Raw genomic sequence first — 24,019 nt, 5'->3', positions numbered from 1 at the left:
GGGTTCCAATGGTGTCTCAGCACTTTAGACACATATTCCAGATATGAGACACCAATTAATGTGCATCTTATGGATGCCAGGACCACTGTTGGAGAAAGTGTTGGAGAAACAGCTAGGCTATGTGATCTCAAATACAAGACTCCAGTCAGATAAATGTATCTCATTTACAGCACATGATCCCCAACAAAGTAGATGTTCCCATTGCCTGATATGGGCTGAAACGTTCCTTATGACCTTAAAGAAACTGAGGTGGTAATACATTGGAACAGATGACTCAAGGAACACCTCCACAAAGTTCTTCAGGAAAAACAATTTATTGGCTGGGGCCCATGTATTTAAAGTTATTTGGACATTTGAACACTGCATTCTGGTGGAAGAGAAGCATGGTACTGCAACGGATGTGGCAAATACTGAGCGCTGAGGTGGTGGAGGTGCAGGCACTTGCCTGATTAGGCTAAACCATTGGAAAAGAATCCTAATCTCAGTGTACCCAAATGAGAACACAATCCCTGGGGGTGATTTGTGATACAGGTAGTAGTTATTGCAAGGACCTCCTGATTCAAACCTGGAGTTGATGTTGGTGCCTCCCTCCTGTGTTATGCCATTGCTACATTTGAAGCAGCAAGAGAATGCCACCACACTTTGTTCCTCTGGTTGCATATGGGACTTCTGGTGTTTCAGTACAGGTGGCAATATCATTGACTCTATGAAATTTGTTCAGGATATGATGCCCCCCTCTACCCCCTAATTAGATGATTAAAGCTGGAAGGCATGGATTAAACAGAAGAAATGGGTCCCTTGGAAATTGCGGTTCCAGAGTTCTAACAGCCTGGGTGACCATATCTTGCCAACCCTCTCCTCAAATTATTAGGTAAGAGTATCTTGACTCCCAGAAGTTAAGGGGAGATGTATTAAATGACATTTTCTCTTTCTCTTCCCAGGCTATCTCACAGTGATAGGCAACACCCTCACCCACTGGCACCAATGATACAGACTTTTCTGGAGCCACAAACCTAAGCAACTTTCAGTTGTCAGCATTTAATCATCACTGCAAGCCTTTCAAGCCAAATTGTCAAATTGGTGGACCACATTGGCCTACTGATTGTACAAACTAGGGTCTCAAGGAAACCTCTTTCTATAGATAAGCAGGTTAGACTTTACTTGCCATAGGAGATGTCATTTGAAGACAAAGATCTCCCCATACAGAATGCCCCAAACTTGGTGGAGAAATGCTTCCTGTAGTGAAACCCTAAATTTCACCAGGACATCTCTGGGAGAAGTTCCTAATGACTACTTTAATAAAATGGTGTAGCCTGATCCTGAGAATTGTTTCTTTTGTGCCCACCCATATTTAATGTTACTGTGGTCAACAAAACTATTGCAGGACATAACAAAGTAGTCCAATATACAGTAACTGGTGCCTACAGAAGATGCACTGGAGAATGTAATATGCTGAAGAAACAAGGAAATACCTAGAGGTCATCTCCAGCTCTTAACTACCCATAAACCTACACTGGACCAAACAGTTGGCCTCCCTGGAAGATGGGCTATGATGGAATTTTTTCCTTGCTCTTGTGGACCCTTTGTGCTGTGCAGATAATAAAGAGTTTATTTACTAAATGTTACTGTGCCTGACTCTGTGTTTGGTGATGCACTGGAAAGCAACTTGCTCCACAGAGTGCATGGGGAAATATGAAGTAAAGTGGGTTGGTTTTTTGTCTATTATTTTCATGACTCTTGCATTCCTTTCATACAGGAGCATCTTGGACCAAAAGGTCCTGGTGTGTTTGAGGGCTACACATAAGTTTAACCATGCCTTACTAGCCTAGGTAAAGGCAATGACCTTTAGGTGTGGAACTAGGGCATGCTCTCTATATTCTTTGGAGGAAGGGTGGCAATAAATTGGACTTTGAGAATCCCTTCATAAATTCCAGGAAGTTGGCTGGCTGAACAATGCTGAAGTCAATGAGGGTGGAATTTCCACTACCGGGTGTAAACTCTCCTGGGTCATGACTTCTTATGACTTCTCCTTCTGGAACTAGGCAGACCTTCCACCAGGGCACACAGACTTACTTGTGATTACTGATAGGCTGGTCATTATTTAGCAGATTATTAGAAATGAAGATGGAGATCCAGAGGCAAAAATGAAATTACAAGGTTTACAGAGGAGATATGGGATACAAAGGATAGGCATGGAGAGAAGCCTAAAGAGGATCTTCCCTCTAATTGTAGCTTTACAACAATGGTAATACTGCAGCCCTTATCAAAGAGACTGAATAGAGGAGCATTGGCTGTTTTGCATCTATGCCATTCCTCCAACAAACTCTTAGACAGTTGGAGTTAAGGGAGGAAGCAGGGGGTGGGAAAGAAGTCTCTGTGCAGCTGCAGTCTCCATTTAAATGAATCCTTTAGGGAGTCAGATAGGCAAATACCATTCTGGGTGTCCTTCACCTGAATGCAAACCAATACATGGAGTAGTGAGAAGGAAGCTGTTATTGTGAACAGAAAAGTGGGTTTAGGTCCTGGATATTCAAACCCTGTTGAGGGATTTAAACCCTCACCAGATTCTCAGTTTGTGATTGGACACTGATTTTATTATGAAGTACCCACCTGAGTGATTGTCAAGATAGTTCTGCTCTGCACCCCAGATATACCCCTCAGAAGCACTAACGAACAGGTCTATCATGCCCTTCCTGCTCCACACTAAGAGTGTGGGCACTGAGGTAATTGAAAAAGAGGCGAGATTCATGGGTAGTAGGATCATGCCTGTTACCCCAGCAAGTCCTGAGATGTGCAGTATGAGACAGTAGAAGTCATTTCTTGGGACCTTCAACTACAAACCAATGCTCTTGTAGCTACTAGAGCAAAAGGAGCCCACTGCCTACCAGCCTAGCTTCTTTTTCAATTATGTCACTGGCCACACTCTTAGTGTGGTGCAGGGGGAGGCATGATAGACCTGTTCATTAGTGCTTCCCAGGGAATCCCTGGGGTGAGGAGCAGAACCATCTTGTCACCATAGCTGTGATCTCTAATGGAGAACTGTGGGAAAAATATCAACTAGAATTAGGGTCATTGGCTCAATAGGAACAATCTTCCTGTCAATCCCTGTACATAGACAGAGAAGGGAGAGAAAATTGGAGATGTCCTGCTTCTACCTTCAGTTCTGACTGAGTTTGAACCCTGGGAGAGAACTCTTTGACAAAATATGATCAAATTGAAAATAACCCAAGTTAGGGCCAAGAGTCCCAGTCATCCCACAGGGACTCTAGCCTATATGCCCCAGTGCATGTACTATCACGGCGCATGAAACAAGCTTTACAGCACTTTTGGATACAGGCACCCAGGTCACTATCTTTACAGGAAGAAGGGAGGCACTGTGAGGTTTTGGGCATTTTACAAGGGTATGGGGGTGGAAGATTACTGTTACCCTGTGGGTAGGGCCCTCTGGCCTCTGGTTACATGTGCTGTGATATTTCCCACTAGGAAATACATTATCACAATTGATATCTTACAACATTGTCCATCCTAATGGTGACTATAAGCATATGCTCCCTCATTCTAAATAATTCTGACCAATAGTTGGGGGAAAGAAATAGGCCCTGCACCCACAGTGCTCCCACAACCTTGCATTGTCCATCATTGGTGATACAGCCGTCCTGTGGAGAAAAGGACATTACAGAACTCATATAAAGAACTCCGATCTGCAGCTGTCGTCTACTCCATGATCTCTACATAAAATAACCTGGTATGGCCAGTAGAAAAGATGAGTGGAGCACAGTGGCTAATTATAGACTACTGTGCTTAATGCAGAAGTTCCCCCTTTGGGAACCCTGGTTCCAGACTTTGTGACTCAAATGAAGACAAAATGTCCTCCACTGGTGTTTGTTATGCAATTGACCTGGCGAATGTCTTTTTTTTTGTCATCCAAATCCAGGGAGACATAGATCAAGTTACTTTTCAATGTCAAGGCCTATTTTAAGGTCTTCAGGCTTGTGCCACATGAGTATTTATATTTGCCCACTATAGGCCCTGATTCAGTCAGGGTTCTCCAGGGAACAGAATCTACAAGAGATACCTGTCCATAGCAAGAGATTTTATCAGAATCTCTCCCACAGCCATGGGGTTGCACAAGTCCAGGTTCCACAGGCAGGCTACAACCAGGGGCTCCAAGTCCAGTGAAGGTCCTTGATGAGTTCTGGGAGATGTTGGCTGTCCAAAGACAAACTGGGAAAATCTCTCAAAGCTGGAATCACTTCCCCTTTTAAGCCATTTACCTGACTGGGTTAAACATCACTCATTGCTGATTGCAATCTCCCTGATTGATGTTAATTGTAGTCAACTATCTATGATTTACCACTGTAGTAAAGTCAATGGTGACTAAAGTCCATAAATGTCCTTATATTAGTTAGCCCAGTGCTTGCTTGACCAAACAATTGGGCAAAAATCCCTAGCCAAATAGTTTAACCATCACATGTCCCCAAAGGGTGGGTCAGGATTTGAGCAAGCTACCTATGCCCAAGTGACTCTAAGAGTTCCATCATATTGAGAAAATGTTAGTGGGCCTTGTGTGATGAAGAAATTGCCAACGACTGCATGTTTTGCTAACTGGGCCTCAAAATTTGGTTGGGCCATAAATTCCAACAAGATACAAGGCCCAGCTCAGAAGACACTTTCTTAGGTACAAATCAGAGTTCAGCACTGGACCCCTGACACAATACAAGAGAAATTACTGTCCCTAAAGTAACTCAACTCCAAAAAGGAAGCCCAGCAGGTTATTAAGCTACACACTTATTGGTACCAACATATTCCACATTTTCATGTCCTTTTGACACCTCTATATCAGGCTATTCAGAAAACAGAGTCATTGATTTTGGGGCCACAAATTTCCCAGACACATCACAGCACTACTCCTTCAAAAATCAACTTCTGGTGTGCTATCAGAGCTTTATTAAATAGAAAGGATTACAAAGAGCTCTCAGGTCCTCCTTAGGCTAGGAATCTCCATTACATACTGGGTGTTGTATATTTAGAGAACTTCCAAAGGCAGTGCCCAAAGACAGAATAAATTCAGTACCATGATTGCCAAGGACACCAGGAAATGGCACGTTTGCATGACTGGGTGGCACAGTTGCAGGTTTTAGTTTGACACGTGATGCTAAGGCAGTTCACAAGAAATGTATTGGCTCTAAAAATCTGAACTTATTAGTTTAAAATCTTATACTTCTGAGGCTGTGAAAATGTCCATATTAAACCAGCATTAGAAATGATGTCTTACTGAAGGTCAGCTGCTGATGAACCTTGATTCCTCCCATTTGGCAAGATAAAATAGAAGCTCCACTGGTCTGGGTAGCCTCTGATTCCAGGTTTACATTCTAAGTTCAGCTATGGGCAAGCAGGCATATGGCCTGCATCTTTCCTCTCCTCAGGCTCTTGTCTCTTTTAGCCTCTTACTATCCTCTTTCTATAACTCTGTGCTCTGTTGATTCCAGGTTCTTGGCATTACTCAGACTCTGAGCTATTTCTGCATGTACCCTGTTTTCAGTTCTCTATTTATAATGCACAACGCCAAGGGGGCCAAGATCTTCCCAGGGGATGCCTCATGGAAGTATTGGAATCAATGGCCACACTAACTGAATTCAATATATTCCAAGGTCCCAAACCCACAGGAATGGATTAATCTCAAGAAGATGATCTTTTCTGGGATCAAGAAAAACCTTCACACTCTCACAGCACCCATCAAGGAAGATCCTATTGTAACACTTGACGAAAGGCATCCTGAAGACCCCTGATGCTCAGTGCTGGCTCACTGATGGATCTACCAAACTTAAGCCAAATGGCACTATATATATAACAGAAATGATGAGAAGATATCTTCTTGTTCTTTTTTTTAGAGTACATCTTTTTTTTCTTCTTTCTTTTAAAAGATACATTCAAAAAATATGAGGTCCCCGTATACTCCCTACTCCCCCTACCCAACTCCTCACACATCAACCACCTCTTTCATCATCATGGCACATTCACGGCACCTGGTGAATACATTTTAGAGCACTGCTGCACCACATGGAGAGTGGTCTACATTGTAGTCTACACTCTCCCCCATCCCACCCAGTGAGTCATGGCAGGACACACAATGTCCAGCATCTGTCCCTGAAGCACCCCCAGGACAACTCGAAATCCTGATGAGAATATATCTTCTTATTCTCCTATTTATAGTATTGCATTCTGTCTCTCAATATTACAAAAAGGTGTAGTAGTGAGAAAAGATATACTTCTAGTAGGTCCCATTGTAGTAGGAAAGTATTCTTAAAATTATGTATGAACATACCTACATTTTCATATATGACTGCACTGGATTTTTTTTTTTTTGTCTTTATTTTTTAATGTTACATTAAAAACTATAAGGTCCCCATATACCCCCAACCCCCCTCCCCTCACTCCTTCCCCCATAACAATCTCCTCAATCATCATGAGACATTCATTTCTGCACTGGATTTTAACATCAATAAATAATGTCAAGGGCAGGATTGCCAAATGTGAACCATCATAATGGCATTGACTAAAGACAATGTAGATTTTTAAATTTATTATCTGTTTGATTATCAAAAACAAAAATGATGATTCTTTCTGTGAGTTCTGGCTGGTACTCCCTACTGTGCCATTAGCAATGGGAAATGGGAAAGATGTGGACCTCTACTTGGTTCATAGAAGTACTGTGTACAGGATCCTCCTGCTCACTGATAACAATTCTTGTCACTGATAAGTATTGTTTCCTCTCAGTCAGAAACAAAAGTTTGGATAATTTGACAAGTATATGTCTTCGAGTAGGCCTGTTGGGATTTATACTGTTTGGGGTGCACTGTTTCCTAGACATGTATATCCATCTCTCAATAGGGTTGGGAAGCTTTCAGTCATTATTTCCTCCAACACCCTTCTGTCTCCTTTCTCTCCTCTTCTCCTTCTGGGATGCCTACAATGCATATGGCTATGCATTTTGTGTTGTCATTCAAATCCCTAAATCCCTGCTGGATTTTTCCTATATTTTTATATGGAAACACTTGGCCTAGTGTTACAGCATGCCTAAGAGTTACCTCCTGAGGTCATCCATGTTGCTCAAATGTGGCCACTTTCTAAGCCAAATTCAGCATATAAATGTATTACCTTCCCCTTAGCCAGGGATGAGCCTCCTTAGCACTGAGGGATTATAACCAAGCTCTGAATGGTGATGAAACTAGAAAAAGTCCTTGAATAAAAGGGGGAAATGGTAAAGACAAATGAGCTTATAGGGCTAAGAGACTTCAACTGAGTCAGGAGGTCCTCAGAGGGGTCGCACCTACGCACATCTCAGCAGGATATCAGAGAGCCAAAGTAGATTCAACCCCAGGTAATGGTGCTCCTGAGGGTTCTGAAGACACCCAGGCCCTACAGTCATGGCAGATGGCTCTGGAGTTCACTGCCTTACCAGTGGGCCCTACTTTGGAATTTGTGCTCCTATGTGTGAGAGTTGGACACAGATGTGACTTCTCTACACCTCCCTCTTCTGTTCTTTTTGTTGAAACCATGGTTGGTGCTGGGGTTGGTGTATGCCCAGGAGACTTGAATCTCTCGGCTGTCCACGAGCTAGCTGGGTCTTGAGCCTCAGCGGTTTTGCAGCACCCACTCTCCAGTTCTTTAGACTTACACAGGTGAGCCAACAGGGAGGAGATGATGAACCACCATTCCAAGGAAAAAGAGAGTCTACAGCTATGGGCACAAAAGTCCCATCCACTAATCATGTGGGACTGAAGCCCCCTCTCAATTCAGAGGTGGAGAGGGCATCAATACCTCAGTGTCCTCAGGACGGAATAATAAAATATAGATTAGAGTGGAATTACTGGTATTCTATTATAGAATTATTAGGAGTCTAGCAATGGAAGAAACTATATCACTGATGTGGAGACAGTGGCCATGGGAGTTATGGAAGGCAGGGAGAAGTGTGTTATGGGGGCAGTTTTGGGACTTGGAGCTGTCCTGAATGATATTGCAGAACATTATATATCCTGCCATAACCCACTGAATGGACTGGGGGAGAATATAAACTACAGTGCAAACTATAATCCATGCTGTGTAGCAGTGCCCCAAAACGTATTCATCAAATGCAATGAACGTACCTACCACACAACTAATAAAAGCAGTGATGTGGGAAAAGAGGGGGTTTGGGGGAGGGTGGCATATGGGGACCTCCTATATTTTTTAAAGTAACATTCTGTGTTATGTATCTTTTAAAATTAAATAAAAATATACTTAAAAAAGTAAGTTGTATGTTCTTACCCTTCTGATATTTACTGATCAAAAAAAATGCACATAAACTGACCCATTGAACTCAAACACAGAATCATATTCATTTACCCTAAAAAATCCACAAATCAGAGTTTGCACATTCTCCTATCCCCAAGCTTATAACATTTCCCAAACTGATGTCCATAACAGCCCACAGATATCTAATCCTTTGCCCAAATGAGTTATATACAATCACTCACAGAAATACAACAGCTGATTCACACAAGCTCCCCAATCTCCTAATAAATGATTTTCCATTGAATACATTCTCCAAAATACATTTTTCTGGAAATCCCCAAGGATTTTCCCTATCCTTTCATGCTTTGTGGTTATTCCTAGACTGAGTTTCCTCCAGCATATGAAGGCATGTGTTTGTCTGAATGATATTGTACAGTGAATATAGATCTATCGCTGTATTCCCTTTATTTAAATGTTAAAATGAGATTCACTCATTTTATTTTAAGGTTAGATTACCAATTAAGGTACTACCTTATTCAATTCAGATACAGAATAATTCAAAGTGATCTCTCTGGTTTGCTTTATCAGTTAGAGAGACAGGTGAGGATTATCAACTTCCATTACATTTATACTGTGATTTCTCTCATGTGGTATATCATCATTCTACTATGATCTTTACTAGATAACATTCATATGGATTCTCTAAATTACCTGAAGTAGTATGGATGACTACAAGAACTTTGATATTGATTACAATAGTGTTTCTTCAGTATGTGTGCACTCTGGGGGAGGTTTAAAGTAAAATCTATGGATGGAGTCCCTTCCATATCCAAAACCTTTATAGCTTGAGGTCTTTTCAACTAAGGCCAGAATAATGACTGATGGCTTTCTCACACTGATTAAATTCATAGAAATTCTCTCCAGTCTGAGTTCTCTCATGTTGTCTAAGGTTCGAAAAATTAAGTTTCTGCCATATAGATAATATTCCTATAGTTTCAGTTGAGCATGTATTCTCTCATTTGACTGAGGGCAGAACTATGAGTGACAGCTTTCCTATAGAGATGACATTCATAGGGTTTCTATCCAATATGAGTTTTCTCATCTTGTTGAAGATGGGAATGTCATCTGAAATCTTTTCCTCATAGATGACATGAATGTGGTTTCTCTATAGTATGAGTTCTCTCAAATATTCAAAGATAAGAAGTCTGAAGGCTTTCTCACATAGGTGACATTCATGGGATTTTTCTCCAGTGTGAGTTCTCTCATGTCTTCAAAGACTAGAATTTTAATGAAGGCTTTCCCACATAGATGACATAGGGTTTATCTCCAGGGCGAGTTCTTGCATGTATTCAAAGACTATAACTTCCAATGAAGGCTTTCCCACATAGATTACATTCAAGGAGTTTTTCTTCAGTGAGTTCTCTCATGTCTTTGAAGACTAGACCTTGCACTGAACGCTTTCCCACATAGATGACATTCATGGGGTTTCTCTCTAGTGTGAGTTCTCTCATGGTATCGATGATTAGATCTGTGATTGAAGGCTTTCCCACAGAAATTACATCTATAGGGTTTCTCTTTCGTGTGAGTTATCGCATGTTGACGAAGTTGGGAATGACGAAGGAAAGCTTTACTGCATAGATGACATTTATGGGATTTTTCTCCAGTATGAATTATCTCATGTTTTCGAAGATAAGAACTTTGACTGAAGCTTTTCCCACATAGATTACATTCATGGGGTTTCTCTCCAGTGTGAACTCTCTCATGTCTTTGAAGATAAGACCTGTAACTTAAGATTTTCCCACAAAAACGGCATTCATAGGGTTTCTCACCAGTGTGAGTTCTTTTATGTGTTCTAAGATGAGAACTTTGACTGAAAGTTTCACCACACGTATGGCATTCATAGGGTTTTTCTCCAGTGTGAATTGCCTCATGTTCTCGAAGATAAGAAATTCGACTGAAGGCTTTCCCACATAGATGACATATGTGGGGTTTCTCTCTAGTATGAGTTGTCTTATGTCGCTGGAGATGGGAATGTCGACTGAAAGTTTTTCCGCATAGATGACAGTCATGGGGTTTCTCTCCAGTGTGAACCTTCTCATGTCTATGAACATGAGCAGTTTGACTGAAAGCTTTTCCACAAAGATGGCATTCATACGGTTTCTCTCCAGTGTGAGTTCTTTCATGTATTCGAAGATGAGAAGTTTGACGGAAAGCTTTGCCACACAGATGACATTCAAAAGGTTTCTCTCCAGTGTGAGCTTTCTCATGTACTCGCAGATAAGAACTTTGACTGAAGGCTTTCCCACATAGATGACATTCATGGGGTTTCTCTCCAGTGTGAGCTCTTTCATGTATTCGAAGTTGAGAAGTCCGACGGAAAGCTTTGCCACACAGATGACATTCATGGGGTTTCTCTCCAGTGTGAGCTTTCTCATGTACTCGCAGATAAGAACTTTGACTGAAGGCTTTCCCACATAGATGACATACATAGAGTTTCTCTCCAGTGTGAGTTGACTCATGTTGCCGAAGATGGGAATGTTGACTGAAAGCTTTTCCGCACAGATGACATGCATGGAGTTTCTCTTTAATGTGAGTGTGAGTTCCATTGTATTGTCTAAGGCCACAGCACTTTGGATATGATTTACCTCTAATGTGTTGATTAACAGATGAATGGTCATTGAGGAGTTTTCCAGGAGCTATGGTGAAATCTGCCTTCTTTTTCATGGAAATTAATGCATGCTGAGCCACCGTGGATCTCTGAGTGGAGTCATCTTGCAAATTATGACATTTAAAGGAATTTTTTTGAATGTAGGATCTCTGCTGTGTGGAGTTAGATGAGAGAGTGTTAAAGATTTGGTCATATATACGAATTTCTTCATTTCCCTACAAATAAATTCTAGACTAATCCTCACAATAGTCTCCAATTAAAATATTTCCCATATAGTTTCATTTACACATTACTGTCCTTCAAGAACAGATATTTTCTCTACTATAGCTATCCAAATGCAGCGCTATTTGATCAATTTTGACCTTCACAATGTTTCAAACATTATATTTGTGAAACATTTTCATGCAATCATCTTTTTATATGAATTTGTGTTAGTCTTATGTCCAGGTTATTTTTTCCCTTTGGTAAAGTTTTGCTGGATTAGTTCTTAATCTGAATATTAATTAAAGTTAGGTAATTATATTGAATTCCTAATTCATTCCAACCCCAGAAATCTCTTTGGAAAACAATGGTTCACATAATGAAGCTTACCAAATGAATGGTGTTAGAAGTGTCTTTCCTGCAGAAATGCTGGGTGAATATCATTTCTATCATTTCTTGATTTTCAAATGCTCTTTTCCTGCCTGTGATAATTGGAAAAAACACAGTAAATTGTTCCAGTAGAAAGAGTGGAATGAAAATGTTGAAGAGTTCCAAATTTCACTGTCATGTTTTAAACATTCCCACTTAGTTGGGAAAAATATCAAATTTATGAATCCTATAGCAAAAGTAAACAGTATAAGACATAATAGGAAAGGTTTTCAGGATTGAAATATGAGAAAAAGAAAAAGAATTTGGGGAGGGATGGGAGGTAAAAAAGAGGGAAAATATTCCAAAAGTAGGATCAGGATCAGGATAATTATTGAAAGATTAATTGCATTAGCAAATGAACATCCCTTTCCCAAAGTCAAACACACTTGAATAGAGCTTGACAGTGTATGGAATAATGACCACAAATGATGTAAATTTCCCCAATATGCTTACCTACAGTTCAGAAATCAGAACTCACTTAAGGAAACTGGAAGTTGATATTTTCAAGCACTTTCATAGGATCTTATGAGGCCCTTTTCTACTGATGCCCATGTATTTAGAACTCACCTCGACTCTGGTTCTGGGGAAGTCCTATACCTTCTCTCCACACTTCTTCTCCTTGATCCAAGGGACAAAGCACATCTGATTTGCAGATCTGATATCCTGTTTATAGGAAAAAAAATATACCTGAATCTTGAACTCTGTTAAGAACAGCAAACTATCTTTAAGTCCATGATAGGTTATCAAAGAATAAGGTAAGCATTAAGGTCTATAGTTCAACAATACATTGATCATGGAACACTGACAATATTGCAACAGGAAAGACTTTACACTTGACCTTGTGCCCATTTCATTGGGGACCACTAGTTGTTACTGCATATGCACAAGTTCAAAGAGCGAATGCAGAATCCTCTAAATTCTAAAAGGGGAGAGATTCTGTTAATAATCTATTATGATAAAAAAAAAAGGGAGGATTCTATTACAATGCTAAAATAATCCAATAATCATAAACTCCACATTCTGATCTAAATTCTATGAGAAAGGATATATGCATTTTTACTACTGTGTTCTGAAGACTCAGCATAGCACATGAAGCAAAATATTTATTTCAAAATAGTCATTTATTCACTCAAAAATTCTTCATTGATTTTTCAATGTTGCCCTGAGTGTTGGAAATTGAGATTCAAAAAATATATTAAGTTCTGATTTAGAAGATTAATTTCTATTGGGGTGAAATAGATGTAAGTAAAAATGTGAGAAAACAAATTTCACTTAGGCAATTGTATGCACTATAAAATAATATAATTTATTAAAATAAAAAAATAAAAATTTAATATTAGAGAACATAAAGATTATACATCAATATGGAGAAACTGATCTAAATAATTAGAAAAATAGATGGAAGATGATATATGCTAAATATATAGGTAGATAGCAGGTGAGTAATTTAAAAACATGGTAGACAGAGATAACTACATATAGATGACAATTTTTGAGAGACTCACCTACTGAGACAAGATGGTTGATATTCTCCACCATCACATCTCTGAAAAGCTTTCTCTGCGATGTGTCTAGGAGGGCCCACTCTTCCTCAGTGAAGTCTATACTCACATCTTTGAAGGTCACTGACTTCTAAAATATCACAGAGATTTGGGTTCACATAGGGCCATCCGTACGCATTTCCTAAGTGTGATGCTCAAAATGTCAGAACTGAGAAAGAAGAAACTATATATTTAAGCACAAAAATTTTAAGGTAACTCTTGATACTAAACTGCAACCTGCCTTTCAGATACACTTACAGACACACACAAACTCCGAATACATCAAACTCCATTGTAAAGGAATATCACATTGCATGTTGTGTGCTATTCACCTGGAAATTTTCCAGTAACTTTGTAATTATGACTACATAACGTTGATTATACAACTTGAAATTGACTGTTCATTACTAAAACACTTTTTTTTCCACCAATTTCAAGTAAATCTACAGACTCTTCAAAAGGCAAAAAATAAACATGATATGTAATTTTAAAAAATTGAGTATAGATTATTCCCCTGAATATATGACCTCATTTCTCTCTCATTTATAAAATCATTTATTTATGCATAGTTATGCATAATTGACAAATCCAATCAGCTAATGTGTTAAGTGCACTCCATCTAAATTTAATTTATAGTGTGGTTAGGAATGCAGTATTAGCACCCAGGACAATGTGGACGAATCTTAAAGAACTTATGTTAAGTGAAGTAATCCAGCCCCAGGAGGAAAATTATTACTTGACCTCACTGATATGACTTAAGCAAATTGAGTAGACGCCCAGAGCTAAAGTATAGAAGATAGGTAAATGGCACAGAAAGGGAGTACATGGTGGTGAGCCCACAGACATATGGGCAAAACCTATAAGGTGGAAGGGTGTGGTTGGGCAGTGGATGGGCATGAGAGTGGTATAGTCATGTGACGGGGTTTGGCAGTGCTGATCTGTGAGAGGGAGTATTGGTAGTTGGGTTGGACTATACTTAGAACTGCAGGGAGGGTTAGAGGAATGAGCAGGTGAACTCTGGGGAATTGCAGGTGTAGCATTTGGAATTGTTTTTGAATTTCAAAAAGAGATTATGTTTGTAAATAAGTCTGTTCCTCTGGGTGTGATAACTGATTGTAGTAGCTTCAGCTGATAGGGCTTTGATTAAATTTTGTTAAGATTATGGTATGAAAGGCTGCATCCCTACCTCCTTCCCTGGGTGATAAAACAGACACTAACACAGAAGTAGACACAAGGAAGATACATAGAGGATCCTGCACCTGGGGAAGAGAGATGAGCCTGATAGTTTAGAGCTGACATTGCGAAGAGAATGGAGCAGTTGAGCCCAGAAAGAAATGAGCCTTGGGAACAGATGAGCCTTATGCCAGGCTATAGCTGAAATTGGAAGAAGGTGAGGCCACAGAACATTAACAAGACAGAAGGAAGGCTGAAACAGCAAAGACATTGCCCACCATCTTGCTTCAGTACATGGCAAATCACTTTGGGTAAGAAAGTACATCTTATGGTACCTTAATTTGGACTATTAAGGGTCTTGTGATGTAAGCTTCTACCCCAAATAAATACCCTTTATAAAAGCCAAAAGAGTTCTGATACTTTGCATCGGCACCCCTTTGGCAGAATAGTGCAGAATTTGGTAACAAAAGAGTGGGGACATGCTTTTTTAAAAAATACAATGGAAAAAAATTGTAAAAACTACAATGGTGGGATATTCTTTTGACAAATATGGAAGAGAAGGGCTATTGTATAGGGCATCAGGTGTGGGAGTTATGTGGGAGAGGGCACACCTGGAGCATGCCTCTATGGAATATGTAAGTGCTTATCTTGTCATAATGTTTTATCTCAGTAGGTGGAGAACCATATAATAATCCAGAAAATATCAAACTCCTATCCTGGGAGTTTGCTCAATTACAGGGACAAGAATTCCTTGAGAACCGAGGCAGTGCGTAATAAAAGTAAACAAACAGATATGTCAAGCCCTCAATATTTCTGAAAGTAACTATGAATCTGATTCTTCAAAAATTGAAACTTGGCAGTTACCGTAGGTTCAGAAGGGGGGGGGGTGGTGGTTAAAATACATGGAACATAGGGCAATGGTTCTGCATAATCTTGCAATAACAGATACAGCCCATTTTAAATTTTACCAAAACCTATAAAAGAAATGGTGCAAAACACAAATGATAATGCAAATACTGACCATGTTTACTAGCAATACTTCGATATTTGTACATCAATTTTAAGAAATATAAATACACATGTAAAATGTCAATACGGGAGAGGGGAAAACAGGGAAGTTGTTCGATATATAGGAATCCCTTATATTTTCTATGTGATGTTTGTAACCTAAAGCTTCCTTGAAGATAAAATGTAAAAAGTGCACACTGGGGGAGCATACAGAAGAAAACCTCACTGCACATAAAAGATAACAGACCTTACAGTGATGAAAGACACAATGTATTAAAAATTTTTATTGTATTTCTTTTTTTCATTTTGGATTTTGTTATTATTAAATTATTGTTTTATTGTGTTTTCTAATAATTGTTCCTGACTGAATTTTGGCTTTTTGTTTCTGAGAGGCTTTGGATCACAGAAGGCTCACAACTGTGGCAAGGGAAGCTCACTGGTGTGGGTGTCAGTGATGGGGGGAAGTGTGTGGAGGGGTGCAACGGGAGCATGCCTCTCAGAGACATGAACATATTCAAGTGTTCATGGGGAATTTTCTCAGTGGATGAAGAGCCACACAATAACCAAAAGAATATTGTATTCCCATCCTGGGGAGTCCTGCTATGTTCTCAAACAGAGTGGCAGGAATCCCGAGATCATGGGCAGTACCTTGTGAAGGAAGACAGACCATTATGCCAGGCCCTTTATTGATGATTATACATATGAGCCTCTTCTTGTGAAACTGGAACTTAGCCTAGTATTACACATTGCCTAAGAGTTACCTCCTGAAAGCCCCCTTGTTGCTGAAATGTGGCTGCTCTCTAAGTCAACTCAGCATAAAAATGCACTACCTTCCCCCCAGTGTGGGACATGACTCGAGGATAAGCCTCCCTGGCACCAAGGGGTTATTAACATGCACAAACTAACAATGCTTTTGGAAAAAAACCCTCCACAAGAAGGAGGAAATTTTAAATACAAATGAGTTTTTATGATTAAAGAGATTTCAAAGTGAGTCAGGAAGTCATTCCAGAGATTATGCTTATGTGTGTCTCAGTAGGATCTCATTGTGCACCACAGTAAATGCTTCAAACGGTGGGGGTACTGAAGGCTAGAGAAACATCCAGTATCTAGACACTATAAGCAGGGCAGACAAACTCAGGAATTCAGCAAACTCTCAGTGGGCCTTACTTTGGAATTCAGTCTTCCCAGGGTAAAAGAGTTAGTTAGGCTCCTTTAGAATCCCTACACATGGCTCTTCTGCCTTTTTTATTTGAACCCATAATTAGCACTTTACTTGTTAACTGTATGTCCCAGAGACTTAAATCTTTGGCCCGTTCATGAGCTACTTGGCTATGAAATCTCATCAGAGTTGAAACACCCACTCTCCATTTCACTGGACACAGTGTCTGCAATTGTAAGCAAGATAGTTCCATCCATCTGACCCATGGGATCTAAGACCAACCTCAATTAGAATCAGAATGAGCATCACCATCCCTAAATCTTCAAGACCAGCTGGGAATGAAAAATGGTTGAAAGTAGACTTATTATTATTCTATTAGAGACTTACTCATCTAGCAATGCAAAGTGTAACATGTGGGCATTTTTGGAACATTGGAGTTGTCATGCATGACATAGCAATGATGGATACAGGACCTTATACATTTTGTAATAACCTTTAAAATTATGCGAGCAGAGTGTAAATTATAATGTAAACAATAATTCATGGATAGTAGTAATGCTTCAATATATTTTCATCCATTTTAAGAAATGTACTTCACTAATAAAAGATGTTAATGTGGAAAAGGTAGGAGAGGGGTGGGGAATATAGGAATCTCCTATATTTTTTATATAATATTTATGTAATCTAAAGCTCCTTTAAAATAAAATAAATTTTAAAGAGAACTATTATTCATTAAAATAACAGGGAACTTTGAAGAACTATCTAGAATTTTACAAAACTGAACAGGTTGCATACAGAAACAAGGGTCAATAAGTTCTGCCACCCTCAACTCTGTATAATAAGGCATCCATTATCAGGTAGAAATACAGATGGTCAGGATCACAGGCCAAGGGCCCCTATATCTGCTGAACTGAAAACTGTCCTTACTTCATTCCTGTGGTAAGATACATCCCATTTTCAACATTTTCTGGGGCTTACACACACATTTTCATTATATTTCTAGTATCTTCATCTTATCTATTAAACCATGAAAAAAGCCCCTTGAAGGCTTCTAGGCTATCCAAATCTTGAAAACTTTTACCAAGCCATATATTTTATTCTACCTGGTATACTCCTTCTGGATGCTCAACCACAATTAAGATAAAAATAATTCTTATTCATTGCATCCATTTATAAAATTTCAATAGAGTTGATTTATAAAAATCAAAGTTCGCAACTGGGAACAACAGTGGTTAGGAGAATTTCAGATATTTTTAATATTTCAAAATTTGCAAATAAATTCTATGAAAACTGTAAGAAAATTAAAAATTGGAGAAAATAAACTATTCTCCATTTCCTTTCATTGATTAACTTTCTTTTTTGCTTCTGGCAACAATGCACAGTCCTACACCCTAGTACCTGTAATATTGGATTTATTGAATGCACCTGCTGAAACCTCAACATCCCTCCTATAAGTTCTAGTCTTATTCATTTCTATCATCTCTTTCACTGCATGCCTAAGCCAATTTTAGGCACTAACATGATCCAGGACTGCATTAAGTTCTCCAATGAGAGAGAACTTAATGGGTGAGAAAAAGAAAACATCTCACCTTTTCAGAGAATATACAGCCGTAATAGAGGCTTGAACAATCTAATGTTACAGTAGAAGAGAATATTTCTGGATGAGTCCCGATATTAAAATAATTTTTCTAGAGTCCTGTAAGAGCAACTAAAGCTCAGATCCTTGAATAGCTCCAAAATACTCCTGGAATATCCTTGCCAATAAAAGAAATGACTGTTTAATGCCAACAAAGGTGCAATTTCAGTTAAAGAGGAATTCCTTACTCACCTGTGCTTCCATAGTCAATAGCTCAGATGAGGTTTTTCCTCTGGAGTTTCACTCACAACCAGACAACAGTAGATGGTCAAACCTGAGAAGGTAGAAAAAAAGCCTCAGACATAATTCTTGACCTTGAATTCCAGACCCACTTGTCATGAATCCCAAACTTTCAAAACAGCCAATCAACAGGAAGATAAAGTATGTTTCAAGAGAGGTAAGAAGAAGATTCTCCTCTCCCAGGATCAAATGTCAGAGGTCATGGCATTTCTGACTCATGAAGATGACATGGGTATCTTCATTTTACATATAACAATGTGAAAATCATCTAATTGTATTAATTAATTACACCATGATTTGCAGATATTTACAATTCTGCACCTTATTCGAAATTGTAAGGATTCCTGACCTATGTCACATCTGGAATAGGGTCTCCACCACCAGGGAAAGCAGTCTGGACTTGCTCAGATATAATTATTTATGATTTTGCACTGGCATTGGTCTCCAACACCCATCCCTATCTTTTGGATTTCCACTCTCATCTGACTTTACTTCCCTTCTGTATATACTTGTTCTAAATCATGTTGGTTCTTCCACATGTGATGTCTAACAATTTAATTCAATCAACACTGAGTTCTAAGTATCACTACCATGGATTTGGATAGCAATCAAGAAACCTAAGAATATATTTTCTCATGTAGTTGATCAACCAGACGGGATCAATAGCTCCTATAATGCCAATCTTGACAAGCAAGTTCCCTGCATCAAAATATCAGAACTTGGGAAGCAGACTTGGCCCAGTGGTTAGGACGTCCGTCTACCACATGCGAGGCCCGTGGTTTAAACCCCCGGCCTCCTTGACCCGTGTGGAGCTGGCCCATGCACAGTGCTGATGCGCGCAAGGAGTGCCGTGCCATGCAGGGGTGTCCCTGCATAGGGGAGCCCCATGCGCAAGGAGTGTACCCTGTAAGGAGAGCCGCCCAGCATGAAAGAAAGTTCAGCCTGCCCAGGAATGGCACCGCCCACACGGAGAGTTGATGCAGCAAGATGATACAATAAAAAGAAACAGATCCCTGTGTCGCTGACAACAAAAGAAGTGGACAAAGAAGAACATGCGGCAAACAGACACAGAGAACAGACAACTGGGGGGGGGGGAAGAAATTTAAATTAATAATAAATGAATCTTAAAAAAATTATATCAGAACTGGGAAGCAGATGTGGCTCAACTGATAGAGCGCCCACCTACCATATAGGTCTCTTGACCCGTGTGGTTAGCTTGCCCACACGCAGTGCTGCCATGTGCAAGGAGTGCCATACCATGCAAGGGAGTCTCCCACATAGGGGAGCCCCACGCACAAGGAGTTCACCCCATAAGGAGAGCTGCCCTGAGTAGAAAAAGCACAACCCCCCAGGAATGGCACCACACACAGACAGAGCTGATGGAGCAAGATGATGCAAGAAAAAGAGACAATATTCCTGGTGCCACGGAGAAAGCAAGAAGACACAGAAGAACACACAGCAAATGAACACAAGAGAGCAGACAATGGGGAAGCAGGGAGAAAAATAAAAAAAATAAATCTTTAAAAAAAATATATCAGAACTATATAGCTCATCATGGCATTGTCATGTCCTACAATCCTTAGAATTAGGAGGCTCAGAAGATAAAAAACGAAGGGAGTTTGTGAGAAATCCTATTTAAACAGTCTGATATTTTATTGAAGGTATGTGGCAGTTTGAGGTGATTTTATGAATTCAAAAAAGGTAAAAGATTATGTTTGTAAACTAGTCTGTTCTTCTGGGTGTGACATCCTTCCATTGCATTAAATTTAGCTCAGGTGTCTTTGATTACATTACTTGTTAATATTAGGGTTTTCATTTGACTATATCAGGAAGCACGACTCAAGGTGAGACATTGCCCCTTGCTGGGTCTGATATAAATGGACACTCACTCAAGGAGACACAAGGAAGAGAGAGCTCTGCCACTTTTTTATCTTGCCATGTGACAGAAAGAAGGCTCAAACAAGTAAAGCCTCACAACTTATAGCTGATGTTGTGAAGAGAGCAAAGACTGATATAGGAAGCCTTGAAAGATAAGTCCTATGCCAGGAGAGAGAGGACTTCAACGGATGAATCTCAAGAGTTGGGACAATAGAGACTCAAGAGGAGGATGAAGCCCACAGGGGAAGAGACCAGCCAGATATCAGTGAACATCTTGTTTCAACATGCGGTAACTGACTCTGGTGAGAAAGCAGTCTTTGAGTTGGGCTTTATAGAGCCTTGGAACTTAAAGCTTTTACTCCACATAAATACCTTTTATAAAAGCCCAGATTTCTGGTGCTTTGTGACAGCAGCTCTTTGGCAGACTAATACAGAAATTGGTATGAAGAGAGTGTAGTTCTGTTGCTGCAGTTACCAAATGTGCTGGAATGGCTTTATAATCAAATGGTCAAGAGGTGAGTTGCTTGAAGTAAAATACCTAGATTGCTTTGAAGAGACTGTTGGTAGGAATATGAAGCCTATAATTATTTCTGAAAGGTCTTAGAAGGAAATGATGAAACTATTATTGGAAACTGGGGGAAAGGTGATCTGTGCTTTAATGTCGCAGAGAACTTAGCAAGATTGAATCCTGATGTTATATGGAAAGCAGAATTTGAAAAAAATGAGCTTAGACATTTAACCAAGGAGATTTCCAACCGAAATGTGGGAAAAATGGCCTTGCTTCTCCTTGCTGCTTATAACAAAATGTGAAAGGAAAGCACAATGAAACCAGAGATTGATTTTGGAAATTCCAGGCTTCCAGAAAACAAGCCCCAGAAGATAGTGGCCCATTTGGGGAATTAACTAAACTTGGAACTGGTGAGATTGAAAATGCAGTTATCCAGGAAAGACTTGTGGAAAGTCTTACTGTCGGTGGCTTGGACTCCTACTTCCTGCATGCTATATCAACAAGCATTTGGAAAGACTTGTATTAATGAAACCACTGTCGGTCTGGACAAAAACGGTCAGGGAGGCAAGAGATGGAAGGGAGAATAGCTTTAAGAGAAAAACCGTGGAAGCTGAGATCTGGAATAAAGACATCTTCTTGAGCCAAAAAAGGAAGCACACCCATGTGTATGGAGACGCCCAACCTAAGATAGCCTTTGCCCTTCCTGTAGATTTTATAACAACTCTACTATTTCTTCAGGTTACTCATTTAATTTTTCATCATATATTTATTTGTTTGTTTATTGTCCCGCTGGTCTTACTGAATAAAACATCCCTGAATGGTAATATCAGGTCAATTTCCCTTTTGAAATTACTGAAGAATTCTAAATCCAGAGAAATTGTAATTCCACAATAACTTAACCTGACCTTAGAGGGCCAAAGTCCAACTGACTACATTCAAATGAAATACCTTGTTAAAAAATAAAATAAAATGAAATGAAATGAAATAAAATAAAATAAAATAAAATAAAATAAAATAAAACAAAACATTTATCAGATAAATGTGGACTCTCCGGCCTGGTTAAAATACTCTCCCTTACTCCCCAGAACCCAAACAGACTGAGAATGCAAAGATCAATGTCTTCATGAGGCTGCTTTCACCATACTCAGGGCTTCTGGGCTTCTCTCTTTGTAGAAAAGACACCATTTCAATTGTTAAGTCACTTTTATCCCATTAATAACCTCATCAGTTGTATAATTCAAAAGCCACACCTTTATTATCTCAAATGACTGTCTAGGTAAATCTAATCAAGACTTGGTTTCTATCTCACAATGTATTTCCTCAAATTCGGTAAATCATGAAGATGTAATAAAGGAAAACAATTTGTGTCCTTGAATTCCTCCTAAAAGTTTCAAAATCAACCTATATTTTCCAAGAGGTCTCACCATTTTATGAAATTTGGTTGTGCTGGGTAAGTAGTCTAGAATATCTATAGAAGAAGACTTCTACTAATCTGTATTTCTAAGAGGAATTATAATCAACCAACATTTTCAGGCTGTAGGCATCAGTGTGACTCTACATACATAGAAACCTTTCTGCTTAAAAAATATATTCAAGGAAAAATAGATTCATTGTTCTAGATGGTGTATATTTTACTAACAACTGAGGGAAAGATCATCCTATATACATTTTTTTCATGTTGGATCTACCTTATGTTCTCAGTACTGTAAAACGGTCCAATTTTCAAAATATTAGGGGTTCCAAAAGGAAATGATCAAAGTTCACTGTTATTTTCCTATTAATAAGATGGACTTTAACTAAATTTTAATATTCAAAGTATAAAAATATTCAGACATATTTTGAGATATAGAAGAATAAATTATTTCTGTAGTAAAATCAAGCAATATATTTCCATTTTAGGGACAGATATTTATATACAAAGAAATATTTTGTCTTTTTCTTTTTTAAGTCACTCTTCCTGAAATTTAAAAATGTTGCAATTTTTATCATTTTTGGAGTATGCATTGTAGGAAATCAATTATTCCATTTTCATGGTTTTCTTATATAGCCCAATGTGTTTGCAGCCCTATTTGCTTTACAATATTCTTGAGGCAAGTGATAATCTCTTTTTTTTCATACATGTTTATGTTGAAGGCCATCTTGTTGTTAGAACTCTCCAAGGTCATGGAGTTATACTACCAGGCAAAACATAGAATCTGGCCTTATGGATTTAAGATTCGCTTTAGAAGAGCCAATTTAAAGGAAAATTTGCAAAGTTACTTTGCATACATGATTTGTATTTATTACATTTTTAGACATGGAAACTCTCTCTTATAAATGTTACTATTTTGAAAGAAAAATAGCTCTAAAATTTCTTCAGTGAGCCACTGGACAGGTATGTTTACTCAAACAGGTTTGGATTTTTAAAAAAGAGAAATGTTTTCAAATGATGTGATTCCATTTAAGACACTGATGGGAAAACTCTAAAAGTCTCAGTTTATAATTTTTGTTCAGGTCTGGAAGTCATATATTAGATTTGGACTGGAAAGTATAAGTTCTAAAAGCATAGATGATAAGAAAACATAAAAGAACCAGGAAAAAATATATAAGCAATTAAAGTGAAAAAAACTTTTAAAAAAGGAATAAGAATACAAAAGGAAAAAAAGAATAAAAAAGACAGAATAAAAATACAAAAAAGAAATGGGAAAAAATAAAATGAACCAGGAAAGATGATAAAAGAAAAAAAGATGAAACAAGAGAAGGTAGAATGAAAGAACACCAAAAGAAGAGGGAAAAATGAAAGAAAGAATACAAGGAGAAAATAAAGAAGAAAAGAAGAAACAAAGAGAAAAAGATAAAAGAAAAAAACCAGTCCATCCTCTCAGACCAGCAGCAACAATCTCAGGCTGCCCATACTCAACCTACAGGCTGCCCTCTGCAGGTAAGGTGCCCAGCTGCAGAGAAAAAAATAAAGAATAAAGGATAAAAACAAAAATAAAAAAAGTCTCAGCCTAAGTTTCCTGTCATGAGTCTGCTTGACGCACTCCTCCCCCAACCCCAGGGAGCTGGCTGGTTGCTTGACAACCCACTGGATTGCTCCCTGGATCCCTCCTCTTCCAGGCTGCTTGGGCACCTTAGAGCCATAGGGCTGCCTCTCCTTGCATCCCTTTCCCTCAGGCTGGTTGAGCTTCTGATGGCTTGCCATCTGCCTCACCTAGTCCCCCTTTCCCTCAGGTTAGTATCACTTCTGGCAGCTTGTGGGCTGCTTCTCCTGGCTCCCAGCTCTTCTGGGCTGTCAGGCACCTGTCAGTCCATGCACTAACTG

At 39.1% G+C, this 24,019-nt stretch overlaps 1 protein-coding gene across 7 annotated transcripts in view; it reads right to left on the bottom strand.

Annotated features, from left to right (window-relative positions):
• Positions 1 to 24,019, bottom strand: part of LOC101426424 (zinc finger protein 596-like) — a 64,680-nt gene that overhangs the window by 6,236 nt on the left and 34,425 nt on the right. For 4 of the 7 annotated variants that reach the window (XM_058277310.2, XM_058277309.2, XM_058277311.1 and 1 more), the window contains 5 exons: positions 18,282 to 18,363; positions 13,078 to 13,204; positions 12,140 to 12,235; positions 11,534 to 11,625; positions 296 to 11,094 (listed from right to left, as the gene is read on the bottom strand). In XM_058277310.2, coding sequence (XP_058133293.1) covers positions 9,685 to 11,094; positions 11,534 to 11,625; positions 12,140 to 12,235; positions 13,078 to 13,204; positions 18,282 to 18,293 — 1,737 coding nt within the window. In that variant the 5' untranslated portion in view covers positions 18,294 to 18,363 and the 3' untranslated portion in view covers positions 296 to 9,684. Of the gene's footprint in view, positions 1 to 295; positions 11,095 to 11,533; positions 11,626 to 12,139; positions 12,236 to 13,077; positions 13,205 to 18,281; positions 18,364 to 24,019 lie in introns of those variants that run through there. The other 3 variants (XM_071208413.1, XM_058277312.2, XM_071208414.1) reach the window with 2 other exon arrangements.

Source organism: Dasypus novemcinctus, chromosome 16, assembly GCF_030445035.2.
Source record: "Dasypus novemcinctus isolate mDasNov1 chromosome 16, mDasNov1.1.hap2, whole genome shotgun sequence".
Lineage (NCBI taxonomy): Eukaryota > Metazoa > Chordata > Mammalia > Cingulata > Dasypodidae > Dasypus > Dasypus novemcinctus.
This window is presented reverse-complemented; position numbering and strand designations above follow the sequence as displayed.